At 45.4% G+C, this 24,753-nt stretch overlaps 1 protein-coding gene across 1 annotated transcript in view; it reads right to left on the bottom strand.

Moving 5' to 3' along the window:
* SCML4 (Scm polycomb group protein like 4) overlaps positions 1 to 24,753 on the bottom strand; it is a 66,780-nt gene that overhangs the window by 12,637 nt on the left and 29,390 nt on the right. Inside the window, exons 3-6 of the mRNA XM_040059900.2 lie at positions 22,618 to 22,747; positions 19,849 to 20,049; positions 16,445 to 16,639; positions 1,202 to 1,468 (exon numbers count right to left, since the gene is read on the bottom strand). Of these exons, the coding sequence (XP_039915834.1) occupies positions 1,202 to 1,468; positions 16,445 to 16,639; positions 19,849 to 20,049; positions 22,618 to 22,747 (793 nt within the window). The remainder of the gene's footprint in view (positions 1 to 1,201; positions 1,469 to 16,444; positions 16,640 to 19,848; positions 20,050 to 22,617; positions 22,748 to 24,753) is intronic.

Here is a 24,753-nt window from a genome sequence, read left to right as displayed (position 1 = left end):
GAATGTGAAGGAATTAAGCAAAGGATACTGGAAAGAGGATCTGGAATGGCCTCCAAGCAAGAACATGCAAATCAATTGGAGTTTCCAAGGAAAATGCAAGGGCAAAAGAGTGTAATGAGCTAATGGTAGACAAAGGGACTAGGGGAACCAGCAATCTTCTGCAAGTATATCAAGATTTTTAAAAAATAGTACTAAAGTGGCAGCAGACTCCATTAATATATGAGGAAGGGAAAAAATTAATGATTTTAAAATGGCTGAGACATTCAACTGCTTTGTTAGATCTATCATCAGAATGAAAAATGAAGATGTGAAGTTTGAATAATTAGTAGGGGGTGAAGACACTGTAGGCATCACTACTGATAAAGACCTGTTGACTGAGGATTTGGAAAATGCAAACAAAGTTACCTGAAGTTCAGTGAAATAGCTAACCCATCTGATGAATTAGGGTAATTTCTAGAGGAAAAAAAATCATGGCCAATAGGAACTGTAGTGGATAAATAGAGAAATTGCCCCAGCAAACTGTAACTGAACAAAAATACAAAGAAAGGGAAGAAGAATCATTGAATGCAGTGGTTCCCTGGCATTTCTTGAATTTTCAGACAAACTTCTTGTGACTGATTCTTGTAGAGTAAAAGAGCCTTGAGCAGTGAGCTGAATGATTTTTAAAAACATACGTTTTGTTGGGGAGTCTTTCAAGCAAAATCTGTCCTGGTGTGTAATTAAAGTGACAGGATGGGCACCCACCTAGGAAGCAAAACTTTTGGCTAAAATGCTTTGAGGTAGGCACTAATATTTGGGTTTGCTCTGCATCACGTCTTGTACACAGCTGGTGTCACACAAATAACAGGTACCTGCCTGTAGGCAGTGTAAATCTTTGGGAGGAATGCCTTATGTATGAATGTCTATACATCTGAGCTGATAATAACAAGTGTGGTTGCCACACAATTATACGTAATACATATGTTTACACAACAGCAGCATTAGCAAACCTTCACCTTTTCACTTAGTGGTGAACAGACTGATTTTGTGCTTATGCAGGTTATTATTTCCCCTTCTACATGGAAGCAGGAGTGGTCTGGATGGATTCCGTCACAGAACCACCTTACTAATTTTCTTGGGAATTTGGGAATGTGTTAAGACTCCAACACAGCAGAGCACCAGCATAGCAGCACACATTGCTAAATGGAGGGTGTTACGTTACCACTTCTGTTTCCTTCAAGACAGGCCCCATTCCTTGTTGGGCTGGAGGTCTGATGGCGCAGGCCAGTAGACGAGGACCCCCCTGATGACATCTGGGCAGGACGATGGCCACAGGAGGAAGAGGAGCCTCCAGCAGGGTGTCCATCTGCAGGACTCTGACGCACGGTGTACGTGGAGCCCATGGAACCCAAGGCGGCATCGGCAGGATCCACACCGAACTGCTTCCTGTTTGGAGCGTCAGCCAGGTAGTGCTCAGGTATAACTGTCTCTGCTCAGGAAGCCCAGACACAAAATAAACATCAGTAAAAAAGAAATTTTTTCAATCAACCCTTGATTTTTTTTTTTTTTTTGCCAAAATTCCCAGTTTTTGGTCTCAAAGTGTAACTCCATTTTCAACTTTCCCTACAGACAGCTGGCCCCAGCAGAGATCCTTGCTGAGAATTAATAAAGAGTGAAGGGAAACTCAACCATTCGAAGTCAGTAGAGTCACAAGAAGGAAACCATGGTTTAATATGAGTCATCCATGTCAGTTTACAATATTATTTTCTGTAAAGCCCTGGGCCACTTGGCCCAGGTCCAATTGGACTCATGGTGCTCCTTAAATACATTGAGACTAGAGGATTAAAAGGAAGGAGGCAGAGGAGGACAGTGGGACAGGCAGTTTATTGGGTTCATAATGTTTGGCAGCCAGCAGGAAGGAGTGAAGGTAATAAACCAAAGCATTCTGGCTGCAATTACCAAAATTAATCAGAAGCATCCTCAGCTGCAGACATCCATCAGGCCCGGTATCCTGCAAGGATACAGGCTTGATGACTGATGAGCACACCCAGGTTTATCATGGACAGTTATGTGTTATGTGTGAGTCACTTGGACCTGACTCAGGTTCAAACGTGCCAACATCACAGACAACTGCAAACTATTGCTACCGTTCCTGTCCTCTCCATTGCAATTTTCACACTATGCAGGAGCTTGCTTTTCAGATTCCTGGCAACAGACCAAATTTTACACTTCAAGACCTATTTTGGAGACTTACACTCCCCTGTGCTTGGGAGTATCATGCACAGGCATGAGGCAGGTCTAGCTCCAGGTATGCAATAAGCAGATATTTTTTGTCATCTCTCCTCAGACTTAGGCTCAGGTTTGTCACTGTCTGGACTGACACTTCCATACCCATGTCACTGTCTTCCTCCTCCAGTCTCCTCATATCCAAGCCTTTCTTATTTGCCTTTTTTCTGTCTTCACAAAAGGCCTTCCTCCTCCTTTTTCCCGCTGCCATTCTCCCAGCAAAACCACTCCTCCTGTCACCCAGCCCCAGTATCACAACTGGGACACAAGCAGAGCCCTTGGAAACCTCTATGAGATCCCTACCTTCGCAGTACCCTGCTGGCAACCTGCACTTTCCCACTCCTGCTGGGTGTTAACACCTGGCAGATGGGGAGTCCCTAGATTAGGGAAGTGCCTTCCATTGCCCCATGACATTTTTCTGAGCTGTTGAAAAGGCCACTTTCCTCATCATGTGTACTCTCCCTCTGGAGACAACTGAGCAGGGTGAAGTTTCCCCCATGGTGTCACCCATCAACTTCCTGGCCAGAGCAACACTCTTCTCCTGATGGATTACGCAGCCTTATTGTGTAACAGGAATTTATGTTGTAATTTATGCCACAAGGCACAAAGTCCATTTCTAATAGATGTTGGGGGTCTGTATAACAGAGTATTCCTTTTAATTTGCATTTTCACTCTTTTCCCTAAAAAACCCAAAAATATTACTTGGCAGCTGTGTTTCGTAGTTGATGTTAAACGAACATGATTTATTTCAACAACTCAAATACTCAGGAGGTGTGCCATGCCATCATCTTGGCTTATGTGTCAGGCCACAGCACAGACTTTTGTTACATTGTTCTATTTTATTCCTTCAATCTTTTAAAATTTTGTGCCATTCTGGGCCAAGGCTGGATTCACCATAAGGCAAACATCAGATTTGAAGGAAATCTGCAAATGTGAAATTTCCTTGCTTTTGGGCATTCGCCTTTGCAACTGCAAGTAACTTTCCTTTAGCAAGGCTTTTTTCCCCTTAGATGATTTGGATCCTTACAGCATGCATTCAGGTATCCTGCTGCTTTCTGCCAGGAATTTCTGAGCTTGATTCTCATACAAATACAGATAGGGTGTAATTCAATTGGATTCAAGGAAGTTCAGATAACGTAACACATAAGAGAAATGGGAATCAGAATGTGAACCTTTCTCCCTAACCTCCAACAGATGCCAAAATTATATAGCGATTGAGCTAAATACCTTGCTTTTCAAACCCCTCCCAATAAACCAAAGAAAATCCAATCAAGCCTCCTCATTCAGAGGAATTTAATTACTGTGTAGAACACTTGCAATAAAAGCCTCTTATGCATAAAGAAGATGCCTCTTTCTACAGCATCCTGCCTGCACTGCATGGAATAATTATGCCTCTTGTGAATCATTACCTCCTTATTCCAGGAAAAGAATGCTCTTCTAATATGATTACAATATGAAGAAGACATAGACTATCAAAACAGCAAACAGCACATTAAAAGAGCCGTGCTAAATAAACAGCATACAGCTTTTATTGCCATGGATGTAAATTACTCCAAAATTCTTGAGCAGACACCAGGGATTTGTTGATGGATGTCAGACTGTCTCAACAGTCTGTGTGAAATACGACATGTACAGATAAAATCCCCCTGCGGAAGGACACCCATGAATTGTGTACAAGACTATAACACGTGCCAATCTCTGTCAGTTCTGTTTCTAACCTTGTCTAAGACTCTTTTCTTGATCTAGATCAATTTTTTTCCACATCTCTGCTTTGGGCTCCAAAATGGGGGTAATGGTGCTGATTGCCATGGAACAAGCCAGAGCCTCCATTCATTACTGTATGAAACATTCCCCAGTGGAAGGTGCTATGGGAACTTGAAAAGTCATAATAATGTCTTCATTGGACTGGGAGGAACAGGGATCATCTCAAGCGGCCCACTGCCCAAAAACTAAAAAACCCTGTGGAAGCTCTTTGTGTTCCTATTTTTTCATCTCTCTGTTAGTCTGTAACACAGAGAAGCTGCCTGAGTTGAGGTTCCGCCGATGATGTGCATGAAAATATCTGCATTTTGTAAGCTCCCAGAAGGCATTATAAAGTATATGGCTGCCACAGCTTCTAATCCCACTTTAGCCAGTTAGGAAAAAAAATTTTTCTAAGACAATAGAAGAAAATGTAAGTCTCTGTTGGGGTTGAAAATGCAACCGTTCATAAATCTGTAGCTTAGCCCTTCTGTATTCTGACTCACTTTCTTATTTTATTTTGTAGGTAGTCAGTTCCACATATTAGTGAGAAACTAATACACAATGCTTTAAAGCAGGATTTATGAGAATCTGCTCTGAGCTTTTGCTCTGAGCACAGTAGTCTCTGTTACAACTGCTCACCACCCTGAGATGCTTAAGCCATTTTGGCATAGTTTTCCTTTCCAGGAATGGTCCACAGGGAGCTGGATTGAAAAGCCCAAGGCTGTTACATCCAGCACACCTTAAAATGCAACAAAGAAGGAGACAAAAAAAGCCACAATTGCCTTTCTAATTTAAAAATGTGCATTTCTTTAGCTGAGCATCTTAAAAGTAGCTGTCTGTAAGATTCCTAGACAAATTCCTGAAGATGGGTCAGCTGAGAGTTAAAAGAGCCTGAGAGTCTGCAGCTAATATCCCAGCTCTGCTGCAAACCTCCGGAGTGACCCTTGGTCAGGTTATCTGTCATGTCTGGACCTCAGTTCTCCATTAGGATGAAGGAAAACACTTGTTTTGTCTCTCACATCCGCAACACGTTGAGTTCTTTGCCCCAGCAGTACTTATTCACCACTGCGTAGTGCCACGTGGACGCATACTGCACGTGTGAATGCAGAACACAAACACTGGGCCTTTGGTAGCATCTGGGAATAGAGACACTCCAGAAACACAAAAGAATTGACTCTCATTGTACATTAGGAAAGCAAATGAAAATCAATTTCAAATCAAGCAGGAAATGAAGAATAGTATATATACAGGAAAGATGATCCCTAGCTGACCTTTCCCTGAGCAGATCAAATCTTTTACTTTTTCTTCTACATCTGAAAAAAAGCCCAAACTTAGTTTGTTAGAATATCTCCTATAGGCAAAATCTCCTTGTACACTCCAGAGACAATATTCTGCCTTCTCTGCTCCCAGGCCAAGCACGTCTTGCACCGCTTTCCCCACCTGCTGCTGCTCCTCCCACATCACTGCTCATGTTACAGCTTTTTCTCCCTTTACCTCTCACAGGCTCCATTCCCTTACACCCCCCACATGCTTCTCCCTCTGTTCTTCCCTGTCACCTCTTCCTACTTCTTCTGGCATAGAAGAAGTCTATGTCTCAACCTTGCTCTAACTCCACTTTCCTGCACCTACATCCCCCTTTTCCCATTTTGCCAGTTATTTCCCTATCTCTCTTTTCCATTTTCTCTCCTCCCTCCCACATATATGCTTTTCATAGCCGTTTTCTGTGTTTTCTCTGCAGGCTGTTCCCCTTCTACCCATCTCACGTTTTCATTGATCCAGCCCATGCGTTTTCCTGGGTTCATCCCCAGACTGCTCCTTGGACAGCAGAGCCCAAGGTCAGGGCAGTGGACTGGGACCAGAGTCCCTTTTCCAGTTAACAGGCCATATCCTGCATAGCCATGAAGTGGCTGCATCTGGGTGAAGGCTGCATGGGGCACTGCTGGAGACCCACATCCCTGCTCTGAGCAGGCTGGACACTGATCCACAAGCCAAAGAGGTTCTCTTTTACACACCAGTAACTTCCCAGGACAACTGCCCTTCCTTCTAGGACAATACTTTCATGTCATTTCATAACCTTTACCACCTGCAATGCTCAATCATTCCTATTTGCTTTAATTAAATTCCACATTAATTTCTTTTCCTCAGAGTCAATTCAGATTTATTTCTGTCTTCCTTTTCTCTGCCCCCACTATTCCTTTTTTGTGTCGTCTCCTATTCCTCATATCATTTAGTGATGGGCTTTGCCCTCTGACCCTTCCCTGTACCTTTTAAAGTGCTACCATATATTGTCTATAATGGGCTGACCAGATGTGAACTCCATATTTTAAGCAGCATGATATCATAGCTTCTCCTTTCTCCCAGCCAGGGATAGCCTTTTTTCATCTCCCAGTCATTTTGAGAGGAGCCAGCCATAGTGTCAAAATCCTGTCGAGAGGCTCCTTCTTTGTATGGCTTTATCTTTGCCTATATTTTATAGTTCCTGAGTCTGGCTCCTGTTCCTTGCACAAGGATGGCATTTGCCCTACTGGGGATGTGGGAAGTGGTGGGAGGGGGAAGGGGAGGGCAGCGTCTTAGAAACCCTGCATCTAGCTTTCAGGAAAGGAAAAATAGAAGTGGGGAAACACAAAAAGCAAATGCTGAAATGCAGGAGGAAATCCTTTAGATGAGTTTAACCATCAGTTTGATCTAGCATAAACCAGAGAGGGAGAGAGCAGAAAGGTATAAACAGTATTTAAGATTGTGAAAGATATGCATTGGCTCTAAACTGCTATCTTCTGTTTTAAACATCAGCTCTTAAAAAAATTTAAAGGAAATTTTTCCGTGCCTTCCAAACAGCCTCACACATTTCTGTCCAGTCAGGAATGTACCAGGGCCCTTATCTTCCCTGCAGTTTGAGCCTGCATGCATGTATCTAACGATAAGAGTCTCCTGTGACAGATTAAGACTTTCCAGCTCTGGCTGCTGTGATTTACTCTGGGATTACAGCACCAGCCCATTCCTTTTAGCTCCGCTGCCCATCCAGACATGCAGCACAATGAAAATATGATGTCACCCTTAGCAGATGTTTCTTTATCGTGTCAACACCACTCTCTGGTGCATCTATCTGCCCCCTACACAGCTGGGCAAGGACCAGGTCTTTTCCACAACCAACCCGTGGCTGCCACGGTTTGGCTGGACAAGGAAAACATTAGGGGGAGTGTCATCTGGTTTGTGGCAGCAGGGCCGAGCTGCTCGCTGCTTGCCAAGGCGGAGTGGCATGGAGACACCTCCCCAGGGAGTCACAGCATCCCTGAGGCTGCTGCAGAGCGGCAGAGAGAGAGCAGGCAGCCCAGGGCATCCGCCAACAGCGGGCCAGGGCTGTCACGCCTGTGGTTTTAAGTCTATGGGAGAACATTTGCATGGGTTATAGGAACACACAGTGGCGTCCACAGGGATAAAAAAAGGGGGGTGTAGTAGTCAGTCAGAACAGGAAAATGTAAATATGCCTCATTCACTTGTGAATGCAGATATTATGAACACTGAAACTATGGTCACACTGTGGAGATAAAACCTGCAATGAATTCTCCAGGGTTTAGTCTGAGGCTTTACTGCACCATGTATCATCTGGCTGTGTCCTAGCTGCTAGAAAATATTTTGCAGTAACTGAAATGCTGAATCCCCCAAGGAGAAGCTGCCAGTCAGTTAACATCAAGAATCTAAATTTTTTTAGAGAATTTTCCAAAATCCAATGTTGTTCTGATTAGGTCTTCAGCATAAGCAATTTTTTTTCATTATTTAAACAATTTCCCTTGAGTGTTTGCAGCCCAGACAACAGCCACATTGTGTTTAATGCAGTAGAACCAGGGAATGAAACCAGCTGGGAACAGATCAACATGGTTTTATTGTCCAAACTGAATAAAAAGGTAGAGTAAATTCAAAAGGTAGATGCTGACAAATATATTAGATTTGATAATAAAAGGTGCTTGTGTGAATAAATAACCCATTGAGGAATTTTTTCCATTTTTAAAGTGCTTGGGGAGGATTGAGTAAATGTATTTTGTTACAATAGAGAGGTTTTAGTCCTATGTTACAGCCCAGGCAAATTGTTTAGGCACACGCATGAGTGAAGGCAAAGGGATTTCAATGACACGGAGATCTAGGCTGTAGGAAAAGTCTTCCTTTGGTCTCTTCCACCTGATTTCAGACCTGCTCCTTCTCTCTGTTCCCTTCTCCCTTGCCTTTCTGTTATACCAAAGTGTACATCATGAAAAGGAGATTTATCAGGGTTGTATAGTTTTGTGTCTTAGCACAGAAATGGTTCTGCAATGGCAGAGGGAGGTGGGAGAGGCTGCGATCGATCTTTTCAGTTTCCAGCTTCTAGCAGTAGCTAGAGGGGTTTTTCTGCCAAGGTAGTTTATAATGCACTCCGTATCCCTATAAATCAGCATTGATAGAAGTCACAAAAAAGCTGTATACGGAATAGACTAGATGAAAATGACTGTGTTATTTGAAAATTTCAAGGTATTATATGCTGGGATTCTCTGCAGATGAAGTACTTAGTGCATTTCTGTTTTGCTGCCACCATGATGAATGTTCCTGAATCATATTTCTTAGTACTGGCTTAAAATATTTAACAGTAATTTTTTTTTTTATTGTTTGAAAAACAAATAATTTGAGATATAAGAAGTGAGATGTCTACAGCAAAATGCAGTGACTGCAAAATAAGGTGTGTTTGCTCATTAATAAATACAATAATCTCATCCAGAAATTAGGTAGAATAGTAGAATATAAAGCATGAGCTTGTGCATGTGTTTATATGCAGGTATAAGATCCTATAAAATTTTGCTTCATTTCTTCCTGCACAGTGTTGCTGCTTTGCTGAACTTTCTGATATTTCTTCTGCCATATAAGCACAACATATATGAGACCTGAAGTCTTAATTCCCCTTCACAAAATCTTTGTTTTCCTGTCTTCTCTGCTTCTGCTTCTGACATCCCCGGCTAACATCAGTCCCAGCAGCTAGGAACTCACCAATTCCCCTTTGCTGAACCTTTTTACCCCCTCCTCTTTCCATGCTCCTACAGAGCCGGTTTCCCTCCACAACACTGTGCTGCACTGTGCCATGCTGCTGGGAGCTGGTCTTACCCTGGGACCCCATCCTAGGACTCATCCCCAGCTTCACTGCATTTTCCTTAAATCCAGCTTCTCCAATGAAGACCATCAAGCCACTACCACCTTTTTGTTCAAGTCACTTCTGTAACCTGTTCTCTTCCATGAACAAACCATAAAGTACCTGATTCCCCAAGCCACCGTTTGCAGCTTATTTTCAGTCAGAGGCTGTACTCCTCTTTCCCAGCTGCTGGTGGTGCAACTCCTTGCCTTGCACCCTTACCTTGCTCGCTGCTGCCCACCGCCAGCACAAACTCCAAACTGCATGTCACCACCAACAATTTGCTTCTGGTAGTCTCTTAATTGCTTTAATCCCCTGCTTTGCACTCATTTTGCCAACAGATTAATGTTCCTCAGGCAGATGCTGCCTGTTACTACTTTCCGAAAGGCATTTTGATGTACTCTGTATAATTACTGCAAACAAATAAATCCTAAGGAGCTGGGGAGCGCTGTTGATTAAACTGTGGCCAAGACTTTTCAAGAAAAAAAACAGTGGATGTTTTACTTCCATGGAAATGGAAATATCACTGAGTGTGGGTTTCCATTCATTTTGTAGTGAACTGGGAAAGGATATAAAGAAACAGAAGGTAGATGAAAACAGATAAGGGAGGGATGATGATAAAAGGCTAAAAGAGAGAGCAACATGAGGAAGGTGAAAAACTGAGTTGAAAAACTGAAGAACATCCAAGCAAAAATCAGTAATATCCCATGAAAAAAATTCTGACTCTTGTTTGAAACCTGTCATATTGAAGGAGCCTAAATACCAGGTTCCCTTTCCCCACTCTCAGCGGTTTCTTCTTCCTGCCATAGAGGTGTAAGTCTAAGTCTTGCCATGGGCGCCACAAACTAAGCAGTCCCAGAAGCAAGGGCCCTCTCATCCAGATTCACAAACAAAAGTTCCCCTTTCTTCCAAAACCTTTCTTGTTTTATCTTTTACTTAGTACGTTCTGGATCTTAAGGTTCACCTTTTTTCCCACTCACACCCTTGAAAAACCAAGTGAGTCATACTGGCGTATGCTTGCAGCACTTGCGCAGGTTTCCCATCACCAGTTCTGGGTTGTGGCCTGCTCATCTGACTGCTTGAAGTACTGGTATATTGAATCACAGGTACTTGGATCAATATTTTAAAAGTTTAGGAATTGAAATTCCTGTTTCAACTTTAATTTAAGCTATTTAAAATAAAAAACCTGGACTATGAACTTCAGATATCTTCTAAAGGAATCATACTGCTCTAGGGAAATGTCTTAACCAGCTAAAATAAAATTAAAGCTAAACCTGGAGCTAAAACAGAGTAACAATCACATAATTTACCTAACTACAGCTCTGAAAGTGTCTGTGCTTCCTCCACATGACTCTGCTTGTAAAGCTTGAATTAAATGCATATACCCAGGGGTATTCTTTTCTGTAGTGGATATGATCTCATCCATCATTCTTCATGCATTTATTCCCATCATTTCATCCACTTTCCTTAGGCATACCCTTTGATGAGAAATAAAACTTTCTTAAATTCTATTTCATAGCTTGGCTCTCTTTTCTAACCTCCATGGCTGCAGCCCAGGCAATATCCAGCACCGTCAGTGCCATGGCACTGAGCACATCTTGGGCTGAAGGACAAAACGGCCTTTGGGCTTTTCCTTATTCACTGCTGAGAGCAGCGTGCCAACCCCCAGGGGGAACTTTTCAAAAGGGATGAACTTTCTTGCACCCCCTCAACTCAGTGAGGGTAAAACAACCCAGCAGAATGTGGGAAGGAGGATTTCCCTTGGGCTGGCTGCTGAAGGGATGTCTGCTTACAGCTTCATTGCTTAGCATCCACAAAAAGATACAATTTCATAAACTTAAAGAGAGAGTCTTCATTTGTGAGTTAGCAAACAGCAATTTCACAACTTAAATATCAGAAAGTTCAAGTTATCCAATTCTGCCAATTCTACAGAGTCCAGGGAAAATACATCGCAGCTGAATTTTCTCTCTTCCATCCATCTCTTATTTTTCTTCCTGCCAGGATTAACTCCTTAGTGTACATTTTATTAGTTTCTTCTGATCTAGCCTTAAAGGGTCTGAATGCTAAAGCCTCTGCTACACCCCATGAAACCCCTCCACAGCAGCACTGACTGTCTCTCTCTGTGGCGGTGCGCAGTTGGTTTTATTTGTTCTATGTAAAATTTATACTGGTTTCTGTATTGGTTTGTTCCACTGTACCCCCCTGTTCGTTGTAATAGTTCCTTCCCCAACTAAGTTGTTATGTAAGAGTTCGTTTTATGTCAATCATCCCTTCCCCCTTGTCCCTAGTTGTCAATTCTCTCCCTCTCCCCTTGGGCGCCCTGTCCATCACTTCAGGGCCCTTCCCTGGGTTCTGGAAAGATCCAGGGAGGGCGTCGAGTGATTGGTAGGCGCCTGGGAAATCCCCCACCTCCATCTTCTGATTGGATCCCTGTTCCAAGGGTAACACCCCCTGTTACACCCCTTTGTTCTCTCATTGGCTGACCCGTTGTCGCCACCCCTAGTTCCACCCCAGTTTAAAAGTCGTTGCACACCTTTGTTCTGCGCTCTCTTGGGGTAGCACCTGACCGAGGTGGAGCTCCGTGCTGGTCTCCCCTCTAATAAACCATCCTGTCACCCTGCTCGAGAGTGCCGACTCTTTCTCTGCCGCCGCGGTCGTGCCGACACCAAGGTCCTGTCGCTGGTGTGGGGAGCCAAGGCCCCACAGGAAGGAGGTGGCTTGCCCAGCCTGCCACCCCGACCTCACACGCGTTAGCCGCAGTGCGTGTATACTGAGCGAGCCTGTGAGCTGCATCAAGCGCAAAGGACACTGCGACATCTCTCTTTTCTTTCAACCCCCTGCCTTTACTTCATATCCTTTGGACCATCCTAAACTGTTCCTGACCCTCCTCTGGGTTGCAACACGCAGCTCCATCTGCAGTTGCCTCTCCTTCAGCTCTGCCGCAGAGTTACCACCTGGACACCTCGTTCCAGGAAGCCAGGCCTTGGGATGGTGCTCCAGCTGCAAGCAGGACCTCAGCACAAGGCTCCTCGGCTGGAGGCCTTGCCCTCTGGCCAGTTGTGTCTGGGGGGGTGGGAGAAGGCACCCAGTGGAAGGAAGGAAGGAAGGAAGGAAGGAAGGAAGGAAGGAAGGAAGGAAGGAAGGAAGGAAGGAAGGAAGGAAGGAAGGAAGGAAGGAAGGAAGGAAGGAAGGAAGGAAGGAAGGAAGGAAGGAAGGAAGGAAGGAAGGAAGGAAGGAAGGCCATCTCAGCGTTTTTCAACTCTATTGCAGGCTCTGCCATCAATCCAAAAGCCCCAAAGACCATATAAACTTTTTATATTATACTTTGTTGTGGCTGGGTGGCACTGCTCCCTCTTTAAGAGTGACCTTAATGTTTTATTTATTGTTTAAAGGATAATGATCATGGTAGAGGAATATATGAGGCAATAAATGGCCTTTGCAGATAATTAAATGCTGAGGCACACTGAAGCTATTGATAGCCATAAAAGCCATTTATTCAGGGTGTACTGAGAAGCCAGGAGCACTGTTCCTCATAGCATGCAACAAGACAAGATTAAACAAGCCATGGTACTAGATAGGGGAAAGACAACATTTTTCTTACCCTCTCAGGGCTTGAAACTTCTGAGCTGCTGTTTATTTGGTGCTTGCAACAGAAGTTATTGATTGTAATAATATGTGGTTTTCTATCATATTATTCTTTTTTTCCTAGCTGTTTTAGAAGGGCGTTGCACATGTTGGCAAGAATTATTGCCCTCCTTCGACACATACTCAAATAAAGGCACAGCAGGGAAGTGTGGCTTGCCCATGTAGTCAATGGAAAAGGCTCTCATAAAAATCCAGTTCTCGGGCCAGTGTCTTGTCTACTTAGTCACACTCCTATTGTGCGTTGTGCTACTGTGCTTGTCATACCAGCTTTTCAAGGGCTTGTGGAGAGGAAGAGACCACCTTCCTTCAGACAGAGGCACTAGTGTCCTGCTGTGCTTCTGCTCCATATAGATCCCTACTGCCAGCCAGTGCCTCAAGAAGAGAAGCTGTTCTCCTGTGGACAGAGGTAGGGAATTCCATATGGTATCTACGTTTCCAAATTTGATTTGGCCATGGGGAGAACAGCGAGACTGGGGACCTTATTCACAGACTTTCCCATCTTCCTCTGTGATAAGAATAATACAGGGTGGCCACCAAAGTTTTTGCATGAAGTTTTGCTGCAGCCACATGCAACCATGCTCTATGTGGAGACATCAATTGTTTAACAGGACGAAACAGCCAAAACCCAGGATTTGGGACAGAAAGAGCAGGGAAGGGATTGAGTGAAATGGAAAGTAGATGTTTATCAAGCTTCAGGCTTCCCATGTAAGAGAAACTTCTTTCATTTCTGTGTCCACCATCAGGTTAGCCAGTTTTTTAGCAAACGTAGTTTCCTCTAAAGAATAATGTAATATCCCATAGGTGCATGTGAACAGTATGTAGGTGTCCTAGAAATGTACCTTTCCCATGCTCCCATCCAAACCTTCATTAGCTGAGCATGAGACAAATGAGGAAATCTGAACACAGAGTGGAGGCGCTTTACAGGATCTCTGTTGGCTTCCCATCACTTAGCCCCTGCCCCACTTCACAGAGTTCTCTGCACAGGTCACTCAGATCTTGCCATCATTTTTGCTCAAACTGCTCTATCTCTCCCATGGAAAATTTTGGGGTGCAGGTCTAGAGATACTTTGAACCCAAGTGCTGTGGTGACAGGTAACATCTCAGGATTTGCTGTACTGCAGACCAGAAGCTGGGCATTTCTCAGAGGAAGGTCTGGGGGTTATCCCACAACCGTTCCCCACAAATCACTCCCATGAGCCAGAAAGTCCCTTCACAGCTGAGAAAGAGCTCCGGGGAATGTCCCATGTGAGACATGAGGCAGGTGAGTGGCCTTGGCAAGGCAGGCAGAGCGTGGGGCTCAGGTGCAGGGACGGTAATGCGCAGCCAGCAAGGCTCATTGCAGAGGCCAAGTCTAGGCACAACCTGATGAGTGTGCACTTCCTAGGCCCGTAAAACACAGTTGTAAGTGATATATGCATATGTCAACAAATCCCACCTGGCCTGTACACAGCCATTAGCATCTGGCAGCTTGCTGTGAGCATAGGTGAATTATGGCTTAGGGGCATGTGCTTTGGGGCAAGGTTAAAAGGTGACTCCTGTATGGGGTAAGTGGATTAATATGACTGGACACGATGCCAGCTTCTCCTCTCCCTTTTTACGGTGTAAATCAAGAATAACTGCACCAAAGTCAATATATGGATTAGATTCATTGGTGCAAAGGGGCTTAAAAGCACCTGATTTTAAAAGAAAGGACATCTCGATTACAAGATGGGGAGCAGAAACAATGAAAAATGTGGCTGCTTCCATGGCTTCTTGTGGTGCTTTATCATGGCCCTGCTCCTTCCACCTGAGCTTTATCTCAACAAGTGCCCTCCCAGACCCATCTGCAGCAGAGCTCCTGAGGTCCTCCTTATCACTGCTCTGTGGATAAACCCTGTCTCTGCTCTGCATAGCAGAGGAACCCCCGTGCCGACCTTGCTGCAGAGAAATGCTGGCTCCGGGGGGGACGGTGGTGGTGGGGTGGAAGGAGATTGAGGCAGTGCAGCATTAAACATAGACTCAGCTCCTCAATCCAACCTCCCTTGAACACTTCCAGGGATGGAGCACCCACAGCTTCCCCGGGCAACCTATTTCAGTCCCTCACCACTCTCACAGTAAAGAATTTCTTCCTCGTATCTAATCTAAACCTACCTGACTAGCCCAAGCTGCCCAGCCCATGCTGCTTCTGGAGGGTGTTTTATTGTACACACACACCCCCCACCCCACAGTGGGAGACCCAGGAAAGAAGCCTTGCCTACACCCACATCCCTTGTCTAGTCTGAGGGAAAAAAGAATGTTTTGCCCATCCTCAGTGTCTGGGGAGAACCTGTGAGGATGGTGTCAGGGACATCTGCATTGGAATTTTGTGGGGAGGGAGACGCTCAGAGACAGGGAGACAGCAACCGTAAAAACTCTGGTTGTGGAATTGCTTTCTTTCACACACAGCCCTGCAGTGAGAAAGTAAATGCAAATGCACATGCAAATTAATATGCAAATGCAAACGCAAATGCCAGGCCTCCTGGGCTGCACTCGCTCAGTGCAACAGAAATCTATTGACCTCTCAGAAACATTCAGCTTGCTGCAAGTGTCCTTCCTAGTGGAAAGAAAAATACTACTTTCCAGTCTGGGCTGCTGCCTTTCTTGCCCTGTGTGAAAGAGTGGCAGCTGGATTTCTTTGTACAAAAAGATGATTTCTGCGCCATGCGCACAGCCTTCTCCCAGCTTTGGTGAGCAAAGTGCACACTGAGGGTATTCTTGGTGAACAAGTGATTCAGAAATCACGATTGTGGACACTCAAACACCTTTCTCTCGTATGCCAGCATGTGTCTGCCATTAAACTGAATGCGTGAGAGACAGTGTCCTCCCCAAACACCCACAGTGCTGTTAATAAAAGAAAAGGAAAAATAATTTAAGCCAGGAGGAAGCCTGCAAGTGAAATGAAGGCTCATGCCCATAATTTACATCTTCCTTTTTTTTCTAAACTAGCTTTTAGTAAGGCCTCAGGGCATTTCCAGACTCTGATTGCAGATAGGGCTGCAGGCATGTCCCAGCTCCATGGGGGCTGTTTGGGGCCAGCACCTTGTCCCAGAATATAAACAAGAGGGAGGCTCAGGAGCACCACCCATCTGGGAGCCAACCGCTGCTCACCTACCTGAGAGGTAGGTGCCCCTTCAGGACCACCACCATCCTTGGATGCATCTGCCTCATGCCACAGCTCCTCCAGGCTTTGCCCCACATGGTCAAGCACTAAGACAGGGACCTTGCTGGTCCCAGAGGGTTTTAAGCTAGGAGAAACATCCCTGCAAGTAGCAAAGCAAACCACTTAGCAGCCACAGCTCCTTTAGGTTTATACTCCTGGATGGAGGTGGCAGATCAGGATCCAGGCTGTCTGTGCCACAGCTAGTAATATGTACCTTAGGTTTGTGTTAACACAACATACTGGCCCAAAAATTCTCTGCTGGGGCACCTCAACACTGCAGTTCTCACCCGAACAACTCCTCTATAGCCACTGGGAAAAGTAAGTAAGTAAGCAAGTAAGCTCACTGCCTCCCTCTGGAAGGGTCCCACAGAGGCCTGCAGTTCCCTGTCATACACAGCACCAAAAAAAAGACAGTCATTATCAGCTCTATGAAATCTTGAGGCCAAGGTGATGAAGCAGCCTACCCGCCTCCATCCGCCTGTTTTCACACCCCTCGGGGCTCTCCGTCACGGCACCGTGCTGCTGGAAGGGCTGGTTGCTGAAGAGATTGTCGCACAGGAGGCTGCGACAGAGCTTCTTCAGGAAGCGCAGGACATACCCGATGCTGTTCACTACCAGCAGGCTCTGGAGATGCTGCTTCCCCTCAAAAGAAGCTGAAACTGGAAAGCAAAACAGGAGCAGTTCAATACCTGTGGATGCGCGGCAGAAGGGAGAATAAGAGCGGGGGAAAAAATTTTACTCGGATAATTGCATGCCTTAAAATGTTTTGCAAAATTTCCCTACCTGAAGCACAAAACAAACTGGAGGAGCTTAAGGAGCTGAGTTTGTATGACCTAGATCATCTTCCCCCTGGAGAGCTGAAAGATGCTGACTAGCATGGCCAGCAGTGCAAGGTTTTCTAATATGTGCATCCATCTGAAAATTGTATTGTGTGATTAGAAGCTGCAATTATAATACCCTGGTCTAAGGAAGGGGAAAGAAAGTGATCTGCAGTGATCACCAATAGTAATGGGCTGTTAGGCTGACTTCAGCACTACCAGAGGTTTTAAAAGATAATGGGGAGATAAGAATTAAAGGCATGGTTGGGAATGAATGGAAGGTTCCAGGATTGTACTGAAGAGAGAGGTAACAGCTTCATCATTGATCTTTATTTACTGAGCTAATTGCATTTATAGACAAGGGAATGTTGGCAGTTGTGGTCTATCCAGAATTCAGTAAAGTACGAGAAATCTGTTATTAAATTGTAAATGACGGCATACGAGAGGTGGGTCGAGAAGTGGCAACAGGGTCTGCTGGTAGCAGACCCCAAGTCCCAGAGACAAACCAGCAGCAGTCTGTGTTGGCACAAAAAGATTTTGTGGATGCTGTAAGATGGCAGGCATCATCAATGGAGAAGAGGCCTGGGAGATTGCACTGAAATGATCAACTGATTTTGACCTCTGTGATAGTAAAAATTAATAATAATAAAAAAAATCTGGAAAATAAACAGAAATCCATAACTCTGAGAAGGCTCAAAACAACCTCATGGGAGAACAAATGATAATACTAGCTTACCAGATGCCCATAAAACAGCAAGGTGACACAGTCATGAAAAACTCAGATATATTTCCAGAAGGTGTGGAACAAAATATTTCCAGGAGAGAAAATAGAGTTTAAAAGCCACTATAGAAAGTTCTGGAGAAACCTGGGATGGATTGGTGGCCATAATTCTGGTCATACAGGCTGAAGAAGGGTGAATTCATGCTTGCAGAAGTGCACAAGCAGAGTGCATTGATGTTTGGGGAACAGAAATTTTCCCTGTGGCACTGTAGCCACCACCCTCCTGCTATGTGGGACTGTGGCAAGACGGCTGTACTCCTTTCACTGATCCAGTGATCCTCCTCACCTAAAAGGAACTGTGTATTTCAGCCTAGCAGGATAAGAGTGTCCCTCTTTGAAATACATCTAAGGGTAAGAACAGAGCAATTAAAATTCCTTTGTAAACCTGTCAGGGGATATATTTAGCCAGGAATCAAAAAGGGCATAGGGTCCCAGCCATGGCAGGGGTGGAGGGGTCAAAACAGACCCACCAGGATCAGTTGTAGCAAGACACATTCAATTTCATCAGGTTTGCCAGGAAGACAACATTATATATTGGCTGCCTGAACTCTTCCACCTGGAAAGTTCTTTCCCAATCCTACAGTCTCTCATCACTACTAACAAGAAAAAAATTGCAACATTAGACTTATAATTTTGAGGATAATTTCAGAGATTTCCTGAGCTGCTGTGAGGGATCATGCTCCACAGCTGGTTGAGCATCTGTGAGCCAAGCCATGGGAAGATTGGAAAGCCCCTGACAAAACTCATCCGCGCTGCTGGGAGTGAGGTGCAATTGCAGATCCACGCCATTACTGGGGGGCCATTCACCCCTCTTTGATGACTAGAAGAAGCATGAAATTGGGACAAATGTTGACCAGGTGACTTTAGTTCAGGTGTAGCTGAAGCTGAGCCAGCTCAGAGGAACTGAGACCAAGGAGTTTGGCAGGCTTGGTGCATAATATGACTCTCTTGACTGTAATGAAAATTGTATATGCAGCACAAAACTAGGCAAAAAAAAAATGAAGCTTTGCAATGAATTGCTTCAGTCTTGTGTTTCTGTGAACAAGTCTGGATCATTCTCAGAGTATTTCTGGTGTCCCTTAGGGAAGGTACACCTGTGAATATAGAGAACTCGAGGAGAGGGAAGAAGCACGATTTATGTTCTGCACAGAGGGCCAGAGCTTGGACTCCCACACAAGAAGGTCCCAGTGGCACAGCTGAGCATCTGCAGTCCCCGCCAAACTGATTGGACTTGCAATCCTTGGCTTTGTGTTCGTGCCTGACTCATCTGCAGCAGCTCATTGGAGAGTGCTATTACCATATTCCCATTATTGTTTCATTCCCACTGCATTCCCCATGTGCCAAAAGAATGTTGTGACACAAAACTCTTGCTATGATAGAAGAAAAGTTCACGTTCACGCTGAGATCCAGGCCCAGGGATTCATCGTGAGACATGGGAGGTCCATTGGGACACAACAAGAAGTGCCACTGTGGGAAGTTGAGGAGCTGCTGGGAAGTTCCCCTTGGTCTTTGATTCTCTCTGTTATATTTGTGTAGACTGGGTGCAGTCCTGCTGCACGAGGAATTGCCGTGGGACTTTTGCAATTCCTGCAATGGATAGTGGGTTTGGTCCATGAACTACAGGCAGGGGACACACCAACAGCTAAACTCCATAAAAGTTGTCCTTTGAGAAACACAGAATCGTAGAGTTATAGGAAGATTTTGGCTGGAAGGGACCTTTACAGGTCACTTAGTCCAACCCTCCTGCAATGACCAGGGACATCTTCGGCTAACTCAGATTGCTCCAAGGCCAATCCAACCTGACCTTGAATAAATCTGCATTTGGGGCATCCACCGACTCTCTGGGCAACCTGTTCCAGAGTTTTGACACCCTCATCACATGAGGCATGCATTTGTACTTGTGGTGGCAATGTGTGTCATGAAGTGGGCTGGCACTGCTGCCCATCCTTGAACAGCTGCATGAAAACAGCTCTCAGCCCTGGTCTCAGCACTGCTTCGAAGAGTGCTGAGTAATTAAGAGTAAGAGGCAAACTCTGGAGTGCATATTTCTCTCCTGAATCACCACTGCAACACCCCTTACCAACAGTCTTTCATCTGGCACCAAGGTGATTCCTGCCGCAGGTCGTTTTACAAAAGCATAAGTGATATTGAAAGCTGGTTGCCATCACACTGATAGGAACAGGACATCCAGGGCAGTCAGGACTGGGGAACATGTTAAAGCTTCAAGCGCTTCCCTACTGGCCACCAACCCCTTACAAAGATGCTTTACCTGACACCATCTCGCCTCCGTAGCCCTGCCTGATGAGGGAGAAGACCACCTTCTGCTGGAGTGCACAGTCAATGCAGGCTTGCACTGCTTGCTGCAGGGCCGCCGACGGCCGCTCCGGGCCAAAGTGCTCTGGCAGCTGCTGCACCTTTTTTCTGTCAAGGTACGGCCCCAGGTTCGCTTGTTTGTTGACATAAATGCAGACTGTAGACATAAAATCACAACAAGGTTATTACAAAACAGCCCTGAGAGCATCCTAGGAACCGCTACATTCTACATGCTAGCATTCTACATTTCTATCATTTCCCAAGTTTTTCTTTCACTGGTGAATTGTTGCCATTTGTGATGGCAGAGCCAGACTCCCTTACGCTAATTACCCATTGACAGAGCAAAGCATGCCGAGTTTAGGTCTAGCTCAGTGTCACAGGCTAGGATAAAGCTACACACATCTAATAAACTCCCATATGTGCCTGGGGTCTGCTCTCTTGAATCTACCTTGTCCATGCAACTTGTGACCAGAAAAACATATCGGGAGTGCGGAACAGTGACTACCAGCAGCGACTTCATAGCAAGGAGGGAATGCCAGCCTGAGGTGTGCTTTCAGGTTATTTTTTTTTTCCCTCTGTTTTTAGACTGGTTCATTGAGAGCTGCTGTGAGAAGCCCTGCCCTGAGATGACTTTTGGAAAGGCTTTGGATTCTTGCTTCTTCTGACTCTAATGCAGGTGCAATTTCTAGACAGTTATGCTACACAGTGCCATGGCAGACAATCTGGTCTTTGGGAGCTTCCTAGCCCTCCATGTTCAACCTAACGCCCTTCAAACAGCATCAAGTTGAGGGAAACTGTACACTGTGTGCAGTGCTATATTTGGGGACTCCAGCAATGTGACTGTGCTGCACAGGGGTCTGTGAGGGAGTCTGCCCCATCCTCTCCACAGCCAAGCCCTGCATGCCTCCTCTCATAAGCTGCAAATGCAGTTTTTCTACATGCCATCAGGCCTGCCAGCAATAGCCAAAAAAATGAGTGTTCTCCTCACTACCATGAACTTATTTTAAGCCTGGCTGAGGCTAACTGCATCTCAAGGGAAGCAGGGATAGTGCTGCAGTAACTACGGGCGACTAAGACGCATCCCAAAGTCAGGCTAAAGTGAGACATATTATAATAGCTGGCTGAGTGTGCTCGAGCTGTCATCTCTCAAACAATATAACATTATCTTCTGACAGAAATCAGATATGCGACCAAAAAAAAACCCCATCAAGCATAGTGGAGGACATGATGACAGCTGTGTAAAGTTGGATATAATTTACAGTTTGCATCACCATAATGAAAATCTAGTGCAAGTGTCACAGTGCACTCTGCGCCCGTATCTCGCAGGGACCAGCAGAAGGGGCTCAAGCAGTACATCCTGGGTAAACAGGAGGATAATAGCAATCATACTTATCATTATACCACTTCACACCTTCCTAGTGCCAAACAAACAAAAGGATAGTGCACTGAAAATACAGCAGCAGCATGCAGGAACTGCAGGGGAATGTCAGAGTGCAGCTTTCTCAGAGTGCCACATCTTGACAAAGGTAACAGAACGTGGCTTCTGCGTGACAATCCACTGGTTTTGTTTGGGCTCAGCTGTGGGCGGGACTGCAGCTTGCAGGCAATGTGCTGAGTCCCCCACTGTGGAGCCAGGGTCCCTACAGTCCTTTTGAAGCAGAGAGGGAGGTAAAATCTGGCATGAGCCTCCCTTCATCTCCTGCCAGCCCTGCTCTGGTGGGAACATGCGCACACCGTCGGGAGGATGCTGGGAGGAAAGGTGCCAGTGGCATGAGGATGGGCAGAGAGAGGTGTGGGGCACTGCATCCACTGAGCCTGAAATGACCCACGGAGCCCCTGCCTTTGCAACCAACCTGGTGATCTGGCAGGGCTGGTGGACTGTGCCTCCTTGCCCCACTCCAAAAGCAGCCCTGGGCACAGCTCTCAGGGCATTTCCATCCTCTCAGCTGGTGTTTGCCAAGTGCTTTGCAGACTTTTCGTGTGAAGGGATAAACGAGAATAAAATATATTATTGTCATTGTTACTAGGTTTAGTATCATTCTGCCACCAGAGCAGATGGAAAACTTCTCCTCTGTGCATCCCAGCTAAGAAATAATGGGATTTATGTGTTGTGTTTAGATTCTAATGTTATCTAATCCATTTCTCTGCTGAAATCTCAGGGTAAATCAGCTGCCTTGTTGATTTTCTTCTCATTTACATCAGTTTAAAAGCCTTGACCTATGTTACTTCTGGTAATATAAACAAAAAGAAAAGTGTTAGGCTGTGTTTTCTGAGTACATTTGGAAATGACCACACCTGCTGCTGTGATAAGGCATTAGGGGTTTTGTGCTGGAAGCCCTGCCTGCAGTCAGACCATGGCTCCTCCATTCCTCTCCCCACAGCTGTAACAGGTGCTTCATGTTCACACAGGGATTTAGGCTGGTCATTGCAACATATTAGATGAGGTGAAAATGTTAGGTATAAAATGGAGCATTCATGGGTTTTTGATGTTCACATTTCAAGAGGAATGGAGCTGACATCTCCACTAAACTCTGTGCATGGCAGTCAAAATACAATCTTGCAGGATAGCTCTGCTCTTTGTCACTGATTGCTAGACTAATCTGCAAGCACCCAATTTTCATGAGCTCCCCCTGTTCTGGAAAGCCCAGCATCTGGTTGTGACATCTGGCTGTCAGCCCGTGGCTCCTATTCACCCCTTGGTCAAAGAGCGCTTGAGGCTCAGTACCTGTGAGAGCCTGTGGGGTGTCCGAGTTGGGTACCGTAGCTGCATCCTGGGGGATTGAACTAATATCCGGCTCCGGCGTGCTTCTCGGCGGAGAGATTGCTAAAGGCGTCATCAGGACACGAGATTTCAGCTGCAAAAAATAATGAAAGTATACACAAGATATTCCAATTTTATTCTATGCATGTCATGCCCCATGAACTCCCACTCATTAGCAATCTGCTATTGCATCACTTTCTCCAGGCCAGAAGATCCATCCTGCTCCCAGGAGGATACTGGAGCCTGAAGCCTGACTGATTTGCAGCAGACAGCAATGCCTTAAGCTACAGGATGCAAATATTATGCCACCCACCGGGTAGTTATTTACACCTGAGCAAATTGAGCCTAACACTCCAACAAATCAGTGCAATGGCATTTTACGACCCATTTCATGTGGGTGTAAACAATGCTCCACAACTCAGAAACATGGGTTTTTAACAGCATCGTAATTTAGGGCCAAATTCTGCTCTTGGTTGCAGGGGTGTAGATTTTGTATAAATCCACTGGCACCAAGAGGCTACTCTGGGCTGACACCCATGTAAATAAGCTCACACTGTGGTCCAGGTTGTGTTATTACCAGCTAGTAAATACAAACTGCTGCACCATTGCACCCAGTGATCTTGGTGATCTGCAGCCCAGCTTGGAGAAGAGAAACATGATGTGAATTTATGGTGCAAGATCACTATGCCCTTATGCTGCCAGCTCCTGGCAACACCTCGCCAGCCAAATGATGATCAGGTCCTCTTATTTAAAAAGGACTGATGTGATGGATGTGGCCTGAAAGTACCATTCTTGCTTTTCTTTTTGCCAGGAAGGGAAGTAGGGAGAAAGCAGAGAGCCAAGCACACAGCTTGCTGGTTTATATATTTATATATCCTACACCAAAATGTTCTTCTGACAGGTATTTCTTTTCCCTTTCAGGGGACAATGTACAAAGTATATTTTAAGCAGAAAGGAAGGCAGACCACTGCCTACAAACCAAACCTTGAGCAATCCCTGGTGGAGAGCAGAAGTTGTTTTGGATGAAGATTTTTGTTGTCCATGACTATGAATTACAAATGTCTAAAATAATGGTCACTGTTTCAGTATAATGGTAAAACAAAAATCTGGGGAAAGGAGAGGGAAGTATGTAGGACTTAGGGACATCCAAGTAAGTTTTTACCACCACCTCCCCTGGGGCAGGCTAAATAATTTCCTTTTCAGTCTGAAAGAGGGAAATATATTCAGTAAGTGCATCTGAGACAAGCTATGGGTTTGACCTCCTGCTGTATTGAAGTTGTAGAGTATGAGGGACTCTGAGCTAGTGCCATTTCTCATCTGCCTGTGTTGTCCTGTTTTTGTAGAGTTTTCTTGCCTCCAGACTGGGATCAAGAATGGCCACCAAAAAAGTGCTGTCAGTTCGTGTTCACAGAATCACTGACTATGCTGAATTGGAAGGTACCCACAAGGACCATCAAGGCTCTGCATAGGACCATCCCCAAGAGTCACACCCTGTGCCTGAGAGCATTGTCCAAATCGTTTTGAACCCTGTCAGGCTTGGTGCTGTGACAACTTCCCTGGGGAGCCTGTTCCAGTGCCCAACACACCCTGGGTGAAGAACGTTTTCCTGATATCCAAACTAAATCTTCCCTGACACAACCTCATGCAATTCCATCAGGTCCTGTTGCTGCTCACCAGAGGGATGAGTGTCTGCCCCTCCTCTTTGCCTCATGAGGAAGCTGTAGACTGCAATGAGGTCTCCCCTCAGTCTGCCCCAGGCCAAACAGACCAAGTGACCTCAGCTGCTCCTCACACAGCTTCCCCTTAAGACCCTTCATCATCTTTGTTGTCTTCCTTTAGACAATCTCCAATAGTTTAATATCTTTCTATATTGTGGTGCCCTGCTCCCAGCACTCAAGGTGAGGCTGCCCCAGCGCAGGGCAGAGTGAGACAATCCCCTCCCTTGCCTGGCTGGAAACGCTGTGTTTGATGCACCCCAGGACAGGTTGGCCCTCCTGGCTGCCAGGGCACTGCTGGCTCTTGTTCCATTTGCCATCAACCAGGACTCCCAGGTCCCTTTCCAGCCTCATATTCCCCAGTCTGTCCATACATCCAGGGTTG

The sequence above is a fragment of the Hirundo rustica genome, chromosome 3, assembly GCF_015227805.2.
Source record: "Hirundo rustica isolate bHirRus1 chromosome 3, bHirRus1.pri.v3, whole genome shotgun sequence".
In the NCBI taxonomy this organism is placed as follows: Eukaryota; Metazoa; Chordata; class Aves; order Passeriformes; family Hirundinidae; genus Hirundo; species Hirundo rustica.
Note: the sequence above shows the minus strand (reverse complement) of the source record. Positions and strands in the feature narration are given on the sequence as shown.